The sequence below is a fragment of the Pristis pectinata genome, chromosome 3 (genome assembly GCF_009764475.1).
Source record: "Pristis pectinata isolate sPriPec2 chromosome 3, sPriPec2.1.pri, whole genome shotgun sequence".
Taxonomy (NCBI): domain Eukaryota; kingdom Metazoa; phylum Chordata; class Chondrichthyes; order Rhinopristiformes; family Pristidae; genus Pristis; species Pristis pectinata.
The window spans coordinates 59,413,516-59,433,217 of NC_067407.1; the positions used below are offsets into that span (position 1 = coordinate 59,413,516).

At 40.7% G+C, this 19,702-nt stretch overlaps 1 protein-coding gene across 9 annotated transcripts in view; it reads right to left on the reverse strand.

The window, feature by feature from the left end:
- The window catches only part of LOC127567860 (BMP/retinoic acid-inducible neural-specific protein 3-like), a 181,313-nt gene that overhangs the window by 74,336 nt on the left and 87,275 nt on the right, over window positions 1-19,702 (reverse strand). For all 9 annotated transcript variants that reach the window (XM_052011013.1, XM_052011010.1, XM_052011009.1 and 6 more), the window contains 2 exons: window positions 5,868-6,058; window positions 2,284-2,462 (listed from right to left, as the gene is read on the reverse strand). In XM_052011013.1, coding sequence (XP_051866973.1) covers window positions 2,284-2,462; window positions 5,868-6,058 — 370 coding nt within the window. The remainder of the gene's footprint in view (window positions 1-2,283; window positions 2,463-5,867; window positions 6,059-19,702) is intronic.

A 19,702-nucleotide genomic window follows, 5' to 3' on the forward strand; every position in this document is an offset into this window, starting at 1 on the left:
ACTCCCTGAAGTGAACACCTCTTTAACACCAGTCATTTTGTCAAGCCAATGATGAGATGCTTTGTTTTCTGCTGAACAGGTCTTCTGATTAATTGACTCCAGTTCCACGAAATTCCACCAACCCCGCGTTTTAATATACTGCTCTGCTTTTAGTGGTCAGCTGTACAGTGCAAGTGGTGGTCAGCAAGCTTCCCTGGATACAGGACAGCAAGGGAGTTCATCCAATTTTAACCTCGTCCCTGCCCTGTACCTGCAGATTGATTGGAACCAGGACCTCTGTTTACTTAACAAGTGGATTCTTGAGCAATGGACTGTCACAATATTATCCTCATACATGATGCATTGTACAGCAATTTGCTACAAGATGGTACATTGTGGCTGGCTGTAGAAAATAAGCTAACATCCAGTTTACTGTGACCAATGCCTTGGGGAAAATTACAGGCATTTTTCAGAGGTTTAAGTTAGTGTTACTTCTCTCAAAATGATCAAGCTTGCATGCTAAATCCTTTTGGATTCTATTAGAATGAAGCCACTAGTCTCTCTCAAACAAAATCAATCACTCAGATAATATTTAATCATAAAAATAAGATCCTTGGGGGTCTTGAGATGGGAGATGTTTGCTCTTGAACTGAGAAATCGGGTCACTTTGAAAATAAGGGTGATGGAGAGGGCAGGGAAACAAAAAGCTTCTCTCAGCAGATCATGAGTCTTTGGAAGTCTTTTCCCCAAAGGTCCAGTGGTAGCAGATATTTTGAATATACTTTAAGGTAGAGGTGTAAAGAAACAGTTTCTTGATAATTAATGTGGGGAAAGGCTAGCAGAGAAAGGTGGGGATGCAGAGTTGAATTTACAATGTGATCACCCATTAACTAGCAATGATAGAGCTGGTTTGAGAGGTTAAGTGACCTACTTCTGTTCCTTGTTTATATATTCAGTTCTTTCAACACTAAAACATCTTTACTGAATTCCATGTGAATCTTCTGGGACTAACTCCAAGAAAAGCAAAACCAACACCTTCCAGTTAACAAATTGTATGGGGAGAGGTGAGGGGAGAGCTGGGTGTAACACGTACTTTCAGGAGCATTCATAAGGAACAGTGTAGGGCATATGTGACAGTAGAAGAAACACCAGCATTTGTCTGTTGACTGGCAACTTGTGGAGGGTCTTGGGAGTGAATGGAGGAGTCTGCAGGAGAGGAGCTTCCAGTTGCCTCCCACATGAATTCGCCCTCCTGTTCCTAATTGACCCTTCCGTCTGTGGTCTCCTGCACTGTTACAATGAGGCCAAATGCAAGCTTGAGGAACAGCACCTCATGTTCCACCTGGGTGTGCTGCAGACTACAGGACTCAATATTGAATTCTACAGCTTTAGATAACTCAGTCTGCCTTTGTTTGTATAGAACTGGTCATTTTTGCCTGTCATCATTCTAGTTCAGCTTTCTCTTGTTTTTTTGTATAGTCTGGCCTGCGGCCTCACCTCCAACAACACATTATGCAGGCACCGAAAAGCTTAATATGATTTTAACTGCTCCTTACTGCCACACTTGGATCATCCAGGCTCAACCTATTAAGAGTTCCGCCCTCCACGTTGCCCCAAAGCCTCTACTTTCTCCACTACCTAGATCAACTAAGGCAGAAGAAACAAAAACCTGAAAGTATGCACCACCAGGATCAAGGACAGCTTCTATCCCACAGTTATAAGACTATTGAATGGTCCACAGAATGATAAGATGGACTCTTGACCTCACATCTACCCTGTTATGGTCTTGCACTTTATTGTCTGCCTGCACTGCACTTTCTCTGACTTTATTCTGCATTGTTGTTATTTTCCCTTGTACTACCTCGCTGCACTGTTGTAATGAAATGATCTGTATAGACAAAGTTTTTCACTGTACCTTGGTATGTGTTACAATAATAAACCAATTTCTCTTTCCCAGGTCTGAAGAAGGCTCCAGGCCCTGAAATGTTAATCTATTCTCTTTTCACAGATGCTGCCTGATCTACTGAGTGTTTTTGTTTCAGATTCTTGAGCATCTGCAGATTACTTTGATTTTCCATGGAGGAGAACATGTATTCTTCTGTGTGGAGAAGTAGTTGGATAAAAGTCAGTTTAATGCAGAAGTTGGCAACAGTGATGTTAGCCTTGGTGGTGTGGGTCAAAGGTTGACAGTAGGTCATAGAGCCAAAGAAAGCCACTTCCAAAGGATGACAGTTGATTAAACTCTAAGGAGAGGGAGGGTGATGAGGGGAAAATACTGCACGCGTAAAGACTGGAAATGCTCACCTTGATCGCTGAAGATGCAATCTGGATTTCATGGAGTTTGCGTAATGTCGTCTCTCGGTCAATAAAGTAGGAAGCAGCCAACTGGTGAAGGGTGTCCAAACTGATAGCAGAATTGTTATTGAGATCAGTGTTCTTATTCAACTTTTGTTTGTCCACAAAGATGGTCAGTGATTCTTCCCCTGCGTATTAAGAAAGTAATAAGCAGTCAGCGGATAACTTTGCTAGTGTGACTTGACAGTTGGTTGAGTTTATAGACACAAGGGTAGAGGGCACTGTTGTTTTATCTCTGTAATTTAAATTAAAATTGTTCCAAAGCAGAAGAGGAAAATAATTCCATCAAAGAAAATTGGGGAGGGTTTTCTCTTTTTATCTCATCCTCTCTACCCCCCTCCCTCTCCTACTCCTCTCTGTCTCTACCCCTCTTTGCCTCCCTTTCTCTCTCTCTCTCTCTCTCTCCCTCTCTCTCTCTCCCTCTCTCTCTCTCCCTCTCTCTCTCTCCCTCTCTCTCTCTCCCTCTCTCTCTCTCCCTCTCTCTCTCTCCCTCTCTCTCTCTCCCTCTCTCTCTCTCCCTCTCTCTCTCTCCCTCTCTCTCTCTCTCTCTCTCTCCCTCGGTCTCTCTCTCTCTCTCTCTCTCTCTCGCGTCCCCTCTCTCTCTCTCTCTCTCTCTCTCTACACCTCTCCCTCCATCTGTCTCTTCCAATCTCTCATGAGCACAAATATTCTCAAAATGTTGGAGCATCTAACTTCTGTTCAACCCAAAATCAAACATTCAGGTCCCATGGCTGGTTTGACTGTTTGGAACCACAGGAAGCACATTTGCTTTCTGTTACTGCTGAGATTTAACACCAAAAACCATAGCCAAAGCCTTGGAGAGAACAGAAAATGAGAAGAGTTAAAGTTACCAAGTTTCAGAAATAATAACAAAATATTGGAAATATTCTTCATCCAGTCAAACATCCAATCCACATTTTTTCCCCTTTTCAAATGCTGATAAATCTGTGCAGACTTTTAGCACCTCCCAATTTGATATCAATATTTCCAGTTTTATTTTCTTCAGTAGTAGCACTGTCGGGTAGAATTCTTCAATCACAGCTTCCTTCCCTGCTGTATCGCTAGCACCATCTGTTCCTTCCCCTTCCTGGCACATGCAGCACCCCTTGATGACATTGTGGGGCTGCTGCTTAATTTTCATTGGGCTGAGTTCACTTGGGAGGGAGTGAAGATCAGGAGGTGTCAGTGATGGATCAGATTGAGATTGGTGCACTGTTTCACTCAGTCAGTATGTTGGCCCAGGAGGAACTTCTGATCATTCCAGCCTATTTTAATAAAATAAATGCTATAAGGACAGCACATAGCTGGAGAATTCAGTCCTTCTCACCTTTCTTTACCTTCTACTCATAGAGGACAGTGAAATGCAGCCCTAATAAAAACTTCCAATGATTGGCCTGCCTCTTGAGGGCAAATTGGTGACCTAGCCAACCTTTTTCTCAACTACTATTACATCAGAAGTGGGCAGTTTCTGGTCCTGTTTGAAACCTTTAACATTTTTTACCTCTCAGTTGATGAAAATTCGCCACTTTTGTAGAATTAAAATGTTCAGTGACGTAGTCCTCTAAGCACAAGTATTACTATCTGCAATTACAACAGCATGATTATTGGCTGGTTGCCATATCATAGTAGACAGAGGACCATCACACTGATGGTTTGAAGATGTCCACTGGCTGCACAGTGGTGCAGCAAATAGTTGTTTCACAGCTCTAGTGACCTGGGTTCAATCCTGACCTCGGGTGCTATCTGTGAGCAGTTGCACTTTCTCCCTGTGACCAGTTGGGTTTCCCAATGTTTTCTCCTACATCATGGCCATGTGAGTAAGGTGATTTTCCACTAAGTTGCCAGTAATGTGCAGGTAAATGGTATAATTGATGGGAATAAAATGGGATCAGTGGAGGATTGGTTTCAATGGGTGCTTGATGATCAACATGGACTTGATGGGCCAAAGTGCCTGTTTCCATGTTGCATGACTAGGATTTCTGTGATGCAAACTCATGTTGATATAGAGTCACTGAGTAATATAGCATAGAAACAGGCCTTTCAGCCCAAACTTGTCCATGCTGAGCATGGTGCACACCAAGCTAGTCCCATCTGCCTGCATTTGGCCCACATCCCTCTGAACTTCTCCTATCCAAATGTCTTTTAAATGTTGTTATTGTAACTGCCTCAACCACTTCCTCTGGAAACTCATTCAATGTACGCACCACCCTCTGGGTGAAGTTGCCCCTCTGGTCTCTTAAATCTTTCAGCCCTCGCCTTAAAACCATGCCCTCTCATTTTTAGTTCCACTTCCCTGAGGAAAAGACTGTGCGTTCACTCAGTCTATACCCCTCATAATCTTGTACACCTCTCTAAGATCACTCCTCAATCTCCTAGAAACTAAGTTCCAAGGAATAAAGTCGGAGCCCAAGCAACCTCTCCCTAGAACTAAAGATCTTGAGTCGTTGTAAATCTTCTCTGCATTCTTTCCAGTTTAATGATGTCTTTGATTTAATGATTTAGCTTTTTGAAGCTACAATATTTCCAGTCTGCTTGAACTTTGCCACAAGAAATTAATTAGTTCCATCCAAAGTTTCCTGGAAACAGGACGCTCCACACTCGACATCGTAACAGAAATTCTATGTACTCTTGGAGGCTAAAGCAGCTTTTATTAAAGGAGAGAGTTTGGAAAAACTGGCATTTGAGGTAATTGTTTAACCTTAAAGCTGAAACCCACTGGAAAAGCTAAAAAGCTTCAGTTACTGAAAAACCTCAATTAAAACAGTGGACAGGGAGGATGCTTCCATTAGTAGGAGAGTCTAGGATCTGAGGGCACAGCCTCAGAATAAAGGGACATCCATTTAAAACTGAGATGAGGAGGAATTTCTTCAGCCAGAGGGTGGTGATTCTGTGGAATTCATTGCCTCAGAGGACTGTGGAGACCAAGTCATTGGGTGTATTTTGGGGAGAGATTGACAGGTTCTTGATGGTAAGGGGATGAAGGGTTATGGGGAGAAGGGTTTGAGGGAAAAAAAACAGCCATGATTGAATGGCAGAGCAAACTCAATGGGCTAAATGGCCAAATTCTGATTCTGCTCCTATATATTATGGTCTTAATGTTTCTAATTATTTCTTAGAATTGTGTGGGATCTTAGTTAATTTTTTAAAGAATGGTTTATTTTTAATAGTCTGACTTGCAGGTACATTTGAAACTGTTAAAATCCTTGACAACACTGATTCCTGTCAAAAGCAGTCGGTGCTGGAGTTCTGGACTAAACTAGCTGAGAATGAATGTCTCGGTCTTGCTACTGATGTCTAGAGTGCAGTCAGATCCTTACTCTTCATCTGGCCCTGATAAGTGCAGGGAGTGGAGAGTAATCCAATGTCCAAAAATATGATGTACAAAAGGATAACTATAATATTAATAATATGAACCCAACCCAAAAAGCATACGTTATAAAGTAGCATTGTCCTCATTACGACACACTCGTGTTTATTCACAGTGGCAACAGTAACAGTGGGAATGTTTTGAAATGAATGTTGGTGCACTTTACCTCCAAGTGTTCCAGATAGTAAGAAATGTGTGCCATACTTCTTGATCAAGTTATCGATTATCTGTTGTGGACTTGGTCTCCGTCCCAACAAACGGATATTTCTGATAAACTCTGGAGCTAGAGGCAAATCTGAGCCCAAAAAGTCTCTTCTTTCCACTGCTAAATTATTCACCTTCCATCGACCAAACTCTCTGCCAACAGAAAAGCACATCATAATAGTAAATAAAACAAATCCATCATGGATTGGACAGACCATCTCCAAATAATGCAATGCTCAGCATATCACTTGTACAGTGGGCCCTTGATCAGTAGATATGCACAGGAAGCAACACCATACTTGGGAGATGTACTTTCTATACACAATATGACCAAGGAGTAGCAATGCATTGTAAGTCGGGGAGATCAGACCTAATTCCATACATTGGAGGTGCTCCAGAAGAGATTCACTAGGCTAATTCTTGAGATGAGAGGATTCTCCTGTAACAAGTGTTGAAGAAGTTAGATCTGTATTCTTTGGAGTTGAGGATAATGAGGGATGGTCTTATTGAAACATAAGATGCTAAAAGGGGCATAGCAGGGTAGAGGTTGAGATGTTTCCATGAATGGGAAAGTTTAAAATGAGGTGATTTGGTTACAAGATAGAAAGGGGTGAGGGTATGGAAGAGTCATTTAAAACTGAGGTGTGTAGGAATGTCTTCTCATAGAGCATGGTGGGTCTTCGGAATTCCCTACCCTGTAGGGTTGTGGACAGTGCATCACGGAGTATTTAAAAAGGAGGTAGATACATGTTTGAAAGATTGGAGAATTGAGGGCTGTGTGGAACTGCTACAGACGAGTTGAGACCTGGGGCTGATCAGCCATGATCAGATTAAATGGTGGGGCAGGCTTGAGGGGCATGATGGCCGAATCCTGCTCCTATTATCTTGTGTCCTTCTGCCATTGTCCAATTTAGTGATTGAAGCATTGGCATATTTGGTGGAATTACTCTGTGCATATATCTTAGCATGTTACAGAAAATGCTGAAATTATCCAACAGTCAAATGGAATCTGTGGAGATTGAGTTAGTGGGCTGAATCTTGCTGATACCACTGTATGTGCAATGAAGCTCAGCAGTGTGGCCCATGCATATCTAATTGCAGAAGTCCTAAACTTGCTGAACAGGTTTATTGGCTGACAGTTGCTCCACTGCTGGACTCTGAGGCATACATTGAATGAGATTCCACAGCACATATGGTGGGGAATCTGCTGCAGGTTTGAGTTCTTGTGTTTCAATGGAGATATTACTACCATTAGACAAGGGTAGGCATAAAGGTACGTTGCATTGCTTTTAGTTATTTATGCATTTCTTTTAATATTTAAAGGTAATTGAGCATTTTAGTTTTTTATTTTTAAGATTTTTTGAATTGTTTATTCAATTTTAATATTTTTTCATGTGTCGGGACAATTCAAAAGTTTGACAGCTTTGATGGATGGCAAAGCTGGGGGCCGTGGCTTTGCTGTCTGTTAAGGGCTTTCTCAGCATTTTGTGGGTCAAGCTTGTTCTGACCCAATTGTGTGGCCCAGTTAAATTATGCAAGATCCTGACTGATCAAGTCCAGCCTTACAGATATGCACAGGACAATGGGGAATCTGGGGAGCACATTCAATTAATGTTTCAGGCTAACGATTCTTTGTCAGAACTGGAAAAAAGAGAAAACAAGTTAATTTTATGTTGAATCTCTGGCAATAGTGTCTGACCAAAGTTTATTGGCAACATTGAGGAGGGATCTTTAGAATGTGATGTCCAGAGACGGTCACTAATTGTGGATCATGTTGTCAATCTCGGCATTGGGGTTGATGGGAGCATCATAGCCCTTTAAGACTGGTGACATTATGGGTGAGCTTGGGCACAGGTTAAATCGAGCACAATCCCACTTGTTCACTGTGTTTCTCTCTCTTCAGATTCCACCTGTCCTGCTGAATATTCCCAGTGTTTTCTGCTCTATTCTGTACCTCTGCATTCCACATTATTTTATGTCATAATGTTATATTTGTTTTCCTTAAGACTAATGGAATGGTATGTTTATGGCTTAAATATTCCAAATCTACACCATACAATAAACCAAATACCATTCATGCTACCTTCAGTTGCACTGAAGCCAAACTGTTAAAGAATGCCCTCCTGACCACTTTTTGCAATTTGTTTTTTTTCTCGTTTTAGTTTTAATCATATGATAAAAACAGAACACATGTTGAAGGTCCATGAGATATAGTTGAGATCAAAGATTTTGCAGCTTATGAGTAACAGGTTATCTTTACTTCTCATGTGGCATTAGGAATTTACAAATCTACAATTGAATTGACTCTACAATGTGCAATAAGATTGAAGCTGAAAAGGTCTCAGAAGAGTATGAATCTACCTATAAATAAGAGAGATGAGAATAGAGTTGCTGGTTAAAGGAGAAGAATGTCACTTTAATTCAGGATGGAGATGGAAACCTTTACAACAGAAGACACTATGTAGTGGAGCATGGAGCTGGCAATGTCAACATAAAGGAAAGATGAGCTTGATATGGGGGTTGACAGCTTTGCAAGGGAAAACAAATACAACTGCAATTAGAAGTGAATTGGGAGGGGTCTGCACTGGAAGTGTGAGAAATAGAAAACAGCACTCTCTGCAGAGTGATGTCAATGCTCATTTCAGGACCACAGGGAAATGAAGGTATGATCAATACCAATGCACTGGCTTTCAATTCTACAGGGATTCCAACAGACATGGTTAAATTGCTAGGCAATGGTAAATAGGGAATTCAAGGTAATTATCAAAGATTTTTTGTGCGATGTTTAATGGATTTCCTCATGTAGAGAAGATAAAATTTGCAATCTATTCCTTAAATTTCTTTCTTATATTGAAAAGTGGTTCAATGAAAAAACATTGCAAATGTTGATAACTATGGTCTGAAAGGAACATCTAGCTAAATCACTCATTTCCCCCCACCAACTGCTCACCTGACTAATAAGCTACAAGTAGAAGGTTGCTTTGTATTTAAAGCTCTCTGATGGAAATGCTGTACAGAAGTACATAATCAAGAAGTTGGAGATCAATTCATACCCATACCAATCATCCAGGGATCCTTAAATTCCCTAAGAGTTACAACCTTCCTGATGAGTGTACGTCTTCACACCACTCTGCAAACACAGCAACCCAAGTTGACGAATGATAGGCATAAGCCCTTATACTTAAGTTATTTCTGGTTTCAAGCACATTAGGTTGGTTATCTGAGTGCTGATAACACTGAGTGAATATTGACAGAATTGTGCAATGGACAAGAAAGTTCCGTTCCTACAAAGACATACCAATAATTTAGTTGAGAGTGACAGACTGTGAAACTTGACTCAGTAAGAGTGTGGTAATAAACTTTGATATTCCTTCTCCATCATCTTAAATGATCAAAGTGGTTTGCTCATTTAGATTTAATTGAGAGCAATTATGTGATGCATTATTTTTCACCTTTGGGTCAATGATTCATTGATGATGCCTGTATCAGAGGCTGTCCCATTTACATGGAGGCAGGGGCTCATCGGCTACATGAATTTATGGAATACTGCAGAGTTTTATCCAAGAACACAGGAATGGGATGGGTCAATCTGATTCTCAGGCCTGTTCTGTCATTCAACTATACCATGGCTATTCTGCACCACAACGCATTCCACCTCCCCTTCATAGAAACAGAGGAAAATAGCAGCAGGGGTAGGCTTTTCAGCCGTCCAAGCCTTCTATCCTGGCTAATTCCCTATCTCAAAACCATATTCCCGCTCTCTCCCCTTACTTGGATAAGAGAGGTTCAGAGGGATATTGGCCAAATGCAAGCAAATGGGACTAGCCTAGATGGGGATCTTGGTTGGCGTGGACGAGCTGGGTCACAGGGTCTGCTTCCATGCTGTATTCCTCTATGACTCTGTGACTCTTTGATGCCTCTTGTGTCTAGAAATGTACCTACCTCTCTCTTCAATATATTCATTGACTTGGCCTTCACAGCCTCCTGAAGTAAAGAATTCCACAGGTTCACCACCATCTGAGTGAAGACCTTTCTCCTCAACTCAGCATGAAATGTCATACCCCTTGAGACTATGACCTTGGTTCCTGATGTCTCAGCCAAGGGAAACATCCACCCCCATCCACACTGTCAGGCTGTCAGAATTTTGTGTATATTCTTTTAGTAGTCTTAGCCTGCAAAAAATCTATTTTCCAATTTTGGGAAAAATGGAGTTCTTGAGGAGATTCAGGCTTTGAGGATAACAGATTTTCACCAGCTTCTGTGGATCACTCAAATGGCTCATCTCTAACTTTTAATTTTATGCCCTCTTATACTAGAATCCAGTATAGAAAATCCCTTAATCGCCTCCACGGGTCATTTTGTCATATAGTTTCTACTTCGAGAATTGATTGCAAGTGTTGTGTTTAATATCTGTGGTGAAATAGCTTTGTGGTACAGGTTGGTTGAATCGTACAGCGTTCTACAAAAACAAGCCTCACTTGAGTGACGTGCATTAAGGCAGAGGAATTCAGATTGAATCAGAAGCATAGTTTCAGCCATAAGATAGGCAACAATGTACTCCCAATTGAAAGGAATTGAACTGTTAAAGAATTATTCACTTAGATATCCTCCCCTGCACTTTTGTGTAAAATGCAGAACTAAATAAAAATGTTAGTTGCCTTAGCCTGCAAAGGTTTGGTCTGTCTGGCAACATGCACTATTTTTAACAGTCTTAGACTGCATGGTGCAAAACCACTTTAGTGCGGTGAAGACTTGGTTAAAGTGAGATAATTGTTAGCTACTTAGAAATAAACTTCTGCAAGAGAAGTGTACCTCAAAGGTCTACCTCAGCACATCACAAGAGACAAGTACCACTCACTGGTGTGGCTGTTGAAAACCATTGAAAAATGATGCACTTCATCACAATCAAAACATTTTAACTTCTCTCCAATTAAAACCAAAACACACCTTAGCTTCACAATCACTTGCAAACTAGATGGAGGCAAACAGCAAGAGATTATAGCTTGAACAGATTACAGAGTAGGCATCCTGCCACAGATGCAATACTTGTCCATCCTAACTAAAATTCATAAAGTCCAAATACTTTTTATGAAAACTTTGGTAACGCACAGCACAGTCAGTAGAGCCGCTGCCTCACAGCTCCAGACGCTCTGGTTTAATCTTGACCTCAAGTCTTGCCTGTGTGGAGTTTCCCTATAATCATGTGGGTTTCCTCGGTGCTCTGGTTTCCTCTCACATCCCAAAGATGTGTAGGTTAGTAGGTTAATTGACCACTAAGTTGTTCCTCATGTATAGGTGAGTGGCAGAATCTGGGGTTTATGAGAATGTAGGGAGAATGAAAAAAAAATGAAGGATTAGTACAAATGGGTGGTTGATAGTCAACATGGATTTAGTGAGCTAAAGGGCCTGTTTCCATGCTGTATCTCTCTGTAGTTGGACAGATTCACATTGGAGTCAGCTCTCAGGTTGGTTGGTAAGTTTGAGGTTCTTAGAAATTGATCACCAGCTAACTCATTGACAGGAATACACCATTCTGTCCCTCTCTACGACTCATTCTCCAACACTCAACTTTCAGCATTTCCACTCAAAGCATCCAAATCCTGTTTCTTCCACTTCTCACATGAATGCACACACAAAAATAAAGGGACCTTTGAGAAACGAGCACAGGAAGAGGAAAACTCCAAGGTACAGGCTCTCCAATGGGCGGTATCTGCCTTACTTTACCAATTTTGAACAGACTGTGGGTGGTTGAAGATAATGGTGCACTTCTCACTGCTCCAGCTGAATGGAAGAAGACACAGTATTTTACATACTAAGTGTGTCAGAGTAGCAAAAAGCATCCCCAGGGATCTCAGGATGAACAGATGGATTTTTATTGCAGCTTGCAGACTGGAGGGAAAGAGCATGCAATAATCATCACACAGGTTCACAAAAATAATTAGATGCTAAGCATGGACCCAACAACCAACCCACTGTGCATCTTAATACATGTAGCCTGGTGATGCAAAGCTCACAGTTGCTTTCCTTCTGTAATCAAGCAGAGCAGAGAGTACTGAGTGCTGTGCAAACGGATTGTTATATTACATTAATAAAATACTAAATTGGCAACATGCTGCAAGAGGCTGTATGGTCACGACTGAAACCTCTTTTGAAATGGCCCACGAATAAATCCATTAAATGAGTTCATGCCCTTAGCCCAATAAAATACTACGGAGCAAGATAAGCTTACAGACAACAAGCAGCCTCTGAATAGCTGAGCTTTTGCAGGCAGATATGAAAGTTGTTACAATCATGAGTTTGGGAGGCATATTGTACAGTTCAATTTAATGGTTCTTTGCAACTTGTGAAGTTTTTTTTAATGTTTAATTAACCCACCTTTGGGAGAAAGACAGGATAATGAGTATTGCAGAAACACAAGAGACTGCAAATGCTGAGATCTGGTGCAAAAAAAAAACTACTGCTAGAGGAACTCAGTGGATCAGGCAGCACCTATGGAGGCAAAGTGAGGATCTACGTATATTTCAGGTCGAGACTCTGCATTGGGACTGAGAGTGTAGAGGGGGGATGGCTAGTGTAAAGAGGTAGGGCAGGAGCTGGCAAATGATAGGCAGAACCAGGTGAGGAGAGATTGAGGGGCAGATGGAGCCAGGTGGGGGAGGGGAAAGAGTGGTAACAGGGGGCTGGAAGGGGAGAGTTGGACTGAAGGGGGTGTGCAAGAGGACCTGGGTGGATCAGAAGGAGAGAGAAAGAAAATAATGGGCATTGCTATGGGTCTGGTGGCTGGTCCAGAAGGTTTTTGGAAACATGAGTGGGGAGACACCTTCATTTTCGAAAGGTCCATTGGGTGGAAGAGCCCTTGTTTATAGAATACAAGTTCCTAAACTGCGGTTTTCCTAGATTTTAATATTATCATTTAACAATATCCCAGACTTTCCATTTTTGTACCATGATCAATCCAGAATTTAAACATGAATACATTTATGAATAAAGTAGGCTATAGGGAAATTTAAGCAAATTTATTAAAAGTGCGAATGAATATTCCTTTCAGTGGATAGATGGGGAATTGGAGGAGTTGTCATATTTTGCCCCTGACAATTTATGCAGTTTAACATAATGAAAAGTTGCTTCCAATTCCGGGAGGTACCCTTTTATCTCTTTGTTACTGTCTGTGATGTCTGCCCAAAAATTAATCACATTCCACACTTCAACTCACACTGACTTTTTCCACTATCATTAGTCAACCCAAGAAAATATTCCCTCTTGGATATAACCATCTAACAGGCTCTCTGATTAACATAAAAAAAGTGCAGGAGATTCACAACAGAGTTCCATTTGTCATTCAATTACTGGTAGCCATTTGCTCAGCCATTATTCCTGCCATCTTTCTCCAAATCTCAGTGTTCGGTTATCCTAAAGCTTGTCCCCAAATTTAATACACTACTTTACTTTCTCCAGATATTCCCAGTTCACTCCCTTAACACATTAAGACACGGCAGCGTAGCGGTTAGCGCGATGCTATTACAGTGCCAGAGATCAGGGTTCAATTCCCGTCGCTGTCTGTAAGGAGTTTGTACGTTCTCCCGTGTCTGCGTGGGTTTCCTCCCACATTGCAAAGACGTACGGGTAGGTTAATTTGGGTTTAAAATGGGCGGCGCGGACTTGTTGGGCCGGAAGGGCCTGTTACCACACTGTAAATAAAATTTTTTTAAAAATTTAAAAATCAAGGAGAGTCACTAATTGTTAAAATGGGTGGTTCAACCAACCTAATGCTTGTGACATTTTGGAGTTTGGAGAAATGCATGAAAAATCTCTAAGACACTTATTACTCTTGCATATTTATCATTTACTCTTGAGTTTTCTGTCTCAGATTTTCCATATCTATTATTTTATTTTGTGAAAAGACTCCTTGCACTGGCTATCTTAGTCCCTTTGTCAATTGTTCCTTCTTTTCAGCCTCTTCTTCCCTTCAAAATCATTAGATCTCCTCCAATTTCTCTGTATTCTCTAAAGTTCACGAATATGTTATCACCTACTCATAACCCACTTTTCCATGTCCCTATTTGAATTCAGACCTTCATTGCAGACACAATGAGTGCTGATGTTACCCAGTGCTACATCCTCACTCTCATGTGCGGTTTAGGAGCACATTACTAGGTGGCCTATAACTTTCTCCACTTAAATAATGAAAAGATCAAAACTTTAATCTTCATTGCCTGCAACATAGAAGCAGATGTAGGCCATTAAACCCCTCAAAGTGAAAAAAAATCAAAGAAAAACCGCAGATGCTGGAAATTTAGCCTGGCTAGTTCTGACTTTGACATGAAACGTTAGCTCTGTTTCTCTTCCCACAGATGTGGCCTGACCTGATGAGTATTTCCAGCATTTTCTGTTGCTATTAAACTCCTCAAGCCTGTTCCTTTATTCAAACCTGATCTGCATTCAGCTAACAAAATTCTATCAATGGCAGATTTAAATCAACTCTCTCCTCACATTGCTATCAGAGCCAACCACATTCAAAGCCAGAACCAACCTCAATGTCCTACTTATCCGGAACTGAGCTTTCGACAACATATGTTCACAGCTACTCATCTCCACTTATTTAACACCAGCCCTTTCATTATCATTCATGTCTTTGTAAAGAAATGTGTTTTTAAAAAAAGATTAACACTGCTGAATTTTAGTCAGCTGTTGGAGCAGCACAACAAAGGTTCCACTCTCTCCTCCAACATCATCTCAATGAAGGGCAGATACCACCTTGCATCCTATTATTTGGTTACACAAGAGACTGCAGATGCTGGAATCTGGAGCAACAAACAATCTTGATGAGGAACTCAGCTGGTCGAGCAGCATTTGTGACGTTTCAAGACGAAAGCCTGCATCAGGATTGAAGGGTGACCTGACAGGTGTACAACATTATGAGAGGCCACGATAAGGTAGCTAGTCAGCATTGTTTTTCCCCCCATGGTAGGGCTATTAAACCACATTAAGTCACTGATGCAGAGTTTCAACCCAAAATGTCAACAATTCCTATTGTCCCACAGATGCTGCTCGATCCTCCAAGTTCCTCCAACAGATTGTCTGTTGCTCCATTTGGTTAGCCATGAATATACCATGGGTTGCCACTGTAGCCCACTGAACCAAATGAAAGCTGGTTAGGTGACCTTGAAGAGGAGACGAAAATACTGAGTAGTTGGAAGGCATGGTATCCATCTTCATTATGACAATCAACACAAGTCTTACAATAAATTATAATAACTAGTTATTGCTATCAATACAGTGCCCTTGCTCTGTAGCTTAAAGATCTAAAGCTTCTCACTTGTATAGGATAAAATCAAGCCCATGTTGCCACTTACTAATATTCTGATAACGAACTTGTAACTCAGCAAGATATTAAAAAGTAGAAGATTGCAATGAGAAAATGGACTCAAGGTTTGATCAACAATGGTACTAAATCTGTATCATTGATCTTGAAAGAGCAATATTTACAAAGAACATGATGCAGCACAAACACCTATTGGAATGGGTTAAAGTCTTCTAATTAACTGAGGTGGTAAAATAAGAGGTCCAAAGCAAGCCAAGAAGAAGCTTCTCCCCATATCTGAATGATGTAGTGATTCAACACAAGCTGGACAATTAGCTAACAACAGACTGAAAGATGAAAGAAAGTTAATGGTCTGAATTTTCCTGGGAGCGGTGTATTACTTGTGCCCATCACTCACTAAACCTTCCTTTACCTCAAGCAGGTTGTACAACAGGAACTTTCTTAGTGAAGCTGAGTCAACAAGGCCACTCAGAACAATGGGCTACCAACCACGAATCCCACAGAAAGAGTCTGGAAGCCAATGCTTCTGAATCATCGGTCAATACCGTTGAAAACTTCTGAATGCCACTAACAGTCACAAACATTCAAAAACAAAAATTAAACACAATTAAAATCAGATGTTTTAAAAACAACTATAAATACAACAGAAAGCACTTGATTAAGTACATTTAGATGAACATAAGCAATGCATACAATTTAAATAGCCTGAAACTTGCTTCTCACGCTGGCAGCCACTCCTCTCCTTTGAAGATAATGGTGTCACTGAACCTGCACCAAGTCTAACCTGCCACAGGTTCAGTGGGCGGATTTCCCAGTATAGCTGCAAGATGTTTGTGTCCCATTGATGGAATCCATGGGGAGCCAAATATTGGAGTGCAGTGGACTTAAAAGTAACAACCAGTTGTGCAGGAATTTATGTGTGTTAAAGTGGAAGTTCTGAACTTCTTCACAGTTTATGAAGAAATAAAATTACTGATTTTTCTGCAGAAATTTTAGTTCAATAGTTTAGGGATAATTAGGGGATGTGATCTTCTACTTCTGGTGATAATAATTGTTGCAGGATTTTAAGGTACTTGGCTTTTCAAAAAATATATCCATTTTAATCAGGATTGGGTACAGCTGGCAGGACTAATACTTATTTCCCATGCATTAAGGTGGTGGTGAGCCACCTATAACAGAATGGTTTGCTTGGCCATTTCAGAAGAGATTTCAAGAGTCAACCATTAAAACAGAATACACTAGAAACACTCAGCAGATCAGGCAGTATCTGTGGAAAGAGGGACAGAGATAATATTTCAGGTTGAAGACACATTCTAACAAATGGTCTTCAACCTGAAACATTAGCTCTGTTGCTCTGTCCACAGATGTTGCCTGACCTTCTGAGTACTTCCATCATTTTGCTTTTATTTTTGATTTCTAGCATCTGAAATTCTTTGATTTTCATTGAGTCAATCAGGTGAGGTGGGTCTGGATTATTTCCTCTCCTGAAGAATGCTAGTGAACCAGATGGTTTTTTTTAATATGGCAATCCAAAGATTTTTATGGTCATCAATACCAAGAATAATTGTTGTTTGTCCTATTTACAGGTCATTGAGTGAATTTTATTTCCACAGATGCTATGGTGAGAATAGATCTCTGTATTTCTAGTTTAGGTCTCTGAATTACTTATCCAGTAACAATCTACATAACACTTTTTTTCCCCTCCAGAGATGTTGTAGTGGGGTTGACTTTGCCATTTTTTTTTAAAAACAGAACTTTGGTAATGTTGCACTGTCATAGTTGTTCATTTTTACTTAATTTATATTCAGTGGAGCTTTGGTTATTTGCATAGAAAATGAAAGAAAAGAAAGATCAAATATGTACCGGGGTTTGCAAGCAAACGGGTGCTTAACTAAAGGATTTTCAAAATATGATGATATTTCATGAAAAAAGGCTTCGAGTAGATATAGACAAGCTGAGTGATTGGGTAAGAATGTGACAGTAGCAATATAATGTGAAAAAACATTGTTATTTACTTTGGTGCACAGAGTAGAAACGCAAGACTTTTTTCAGAATTGAGAGAGATTGAATGATGTTGATGATGTTCAAAGTTGAATGATGTTCAAAGGAACCTAAGTGCCCTTCTGTATAGTCACTGAAAGCTAACATACATAAAGCAGTTAGGAAGGCAAATATATAGGCCCTTGGTGAGACAGCACCTTGAGTATTGTGAACAGTTTTGGCCACTTTAAACTATACAGTTGCCATAAGGAAAATGCAATGAAGATTCAGCAGGCTCATTCCAGGGAATAGTAGGTTTGCAGTATGAGGAGAGATTGAATAGACTGGGCCTATATCAAACCAGAAGATATATGAGCAGAATTAGGCCATTCAGCCCATCAAGTCTGCTCTGCCATTCAATACTGGCTGATTTTTTTCTCAAACCACATTCTCCTGCCTTCTCCCCATAACCCTTAACCCCTTCACCAATCAAGAACCTATCAATTTCTGCCTTAAATACACCCAATGACTTGGCCTCCACAGCCCTCTGTGCCAACAAATTCCACAGCTCTACCACCCTCTGGCTGAAGAAATTCCTCCTCATCTCAGTTTTAAAAGGATGTTTCTTTAATCTGAGGCTGTGGCCACAGATCCTACACTCTCCTACTAATGGAAACATCCGCTCCATGTCTACTCTATCCAGGCCTTGCGGTATCTGCTAGTTTTCAAGGAGAACTCCCCTCATCCTTCTGAACTCTATCGAGTACAGGCCCAGAGGCATCAAACACTCCTCATATGTTATATTCACTAGAATCCAGAAGAATGGGAGGAGATCTCATCAATACCTACAAAGTTCTTACAGGGTTTACACGGACAGGTATGGCAAAGTCATTTCCCCTGGCTGAGGAGTTGAGAACCAGCAGTCACAGTCTCAAAATAAGGGGTAGGCCTTTCAGGACTGAGATGTGGAGAAATTCCTTCACACAGAGGCTGGTGAATCTTTGCAATTCTCTTCCGCGGAGAATCATTCAAAACAAAGATAGTAACATTTCTGTACATTAAGGAAATCAAGGGATATGAGAATAGTGCAGGGAAATGGCATTGAGGTGAAAGATCAGGCATCATCTTGATGGATGGTGCAGCAGGCTTAAAGGTCCAATTGGTCAACTCCTGCTCCTATTGCTCACGATCTTATGTAATGTTGCTTCCCAACAAGGGAACCGTGTGAACTTCACTAATAGTTGGTCCTCATGTTTTAAAATACAATCCATAGTCTAATTTCCTTTAGGGTGAAAATTATTTGTCTGCTTCAAATGCACAATAGTGACTTTATATTCAAGGTTATTTTATGAATTCACAAAGAGCATGTTAACATAATTGACTCAACAGAAAAAAAATGTGGGGTCTAAGTAGGCTGCCTACTCACAATCATTCATCTTGGGCTTGAGTCCAAGAATACTTTCATTCTACCTACCTTTCACATACAAACAGATGGAACAACCAGGTCAAACCTATTAGTATGTTGACAGTAAAGTCTCGAAGACATAGAATAACAATCTGCACTGGAATGAAAATGATCCTCAACGTATACAGGAGTGAGATAGTAATGGGAATATCTTTAAAGTGAAGGTAATTTCTTACTGATATAAAGTATGCACTTGGAGAGGAATAGGATTTAAAGGCATATTTGTGTATTTGTGTGCAGAACATATCAGTTGGGATGTATATAACATGAAAGATTGGAATGGGTACCCAATACTACACATGCCTTCTAGTCAGCAAAGATAGGACAGAGTAGAAATATTGGGAAATATAAATACAAATGGATAACATATAAGGTTGCAAACTTTTATTCTGGAATTTCCTTCTTCTCTCACTCAATTTCTCCCCGTTTAGTGAACCTCACCCATTTAAATAATTAGGAGAGATGCAAAATAACTTGGTTAGAGTTTAACAGCAACCGCATCTGGAGTTTTGCATTCAATTCTAGTCCGCCCCATTATAGGAAGGATGTGGAAGTTTTGGAAAGGGTGCAGAAGGGGTTTACCAGGATGCTGCCTGGATTAGAGGGCATGTGCTATTAGGAGAGGTTGGACAAACTTGGGTTGTTTTCTTTGGAGCGGCGGAGGCTGAGGGAAGACACCATAGAAGTTTATAAAATTATAAGTGACATAGATGGAGCAGACAGCCAGTATCTTTCTCCCAGGGTCGAAACGCCAAGTACGAGAGGGCATATATTTAAGGTGAGAGGGGGTAAGTTCAAAGGAGATGTGCGGGGCAAGTTTTTTTTAAAACACAGAGTGGTGGTGCCTGGAATGCTCTGCAAGTACAAGTACAATAGAGGCATTTAAAAGGCTCTGAGATAGGTACACAAACGTGCAGAGAATAGAGGGATATGGCCATTGTGTAGGCAGAAAGGATTAGATTAGTTAGTGGTTTAATTAGTTTGGCACAATATCATGAGCTGAAGGGCCTGTTCCTGGGCTGTACTGTTC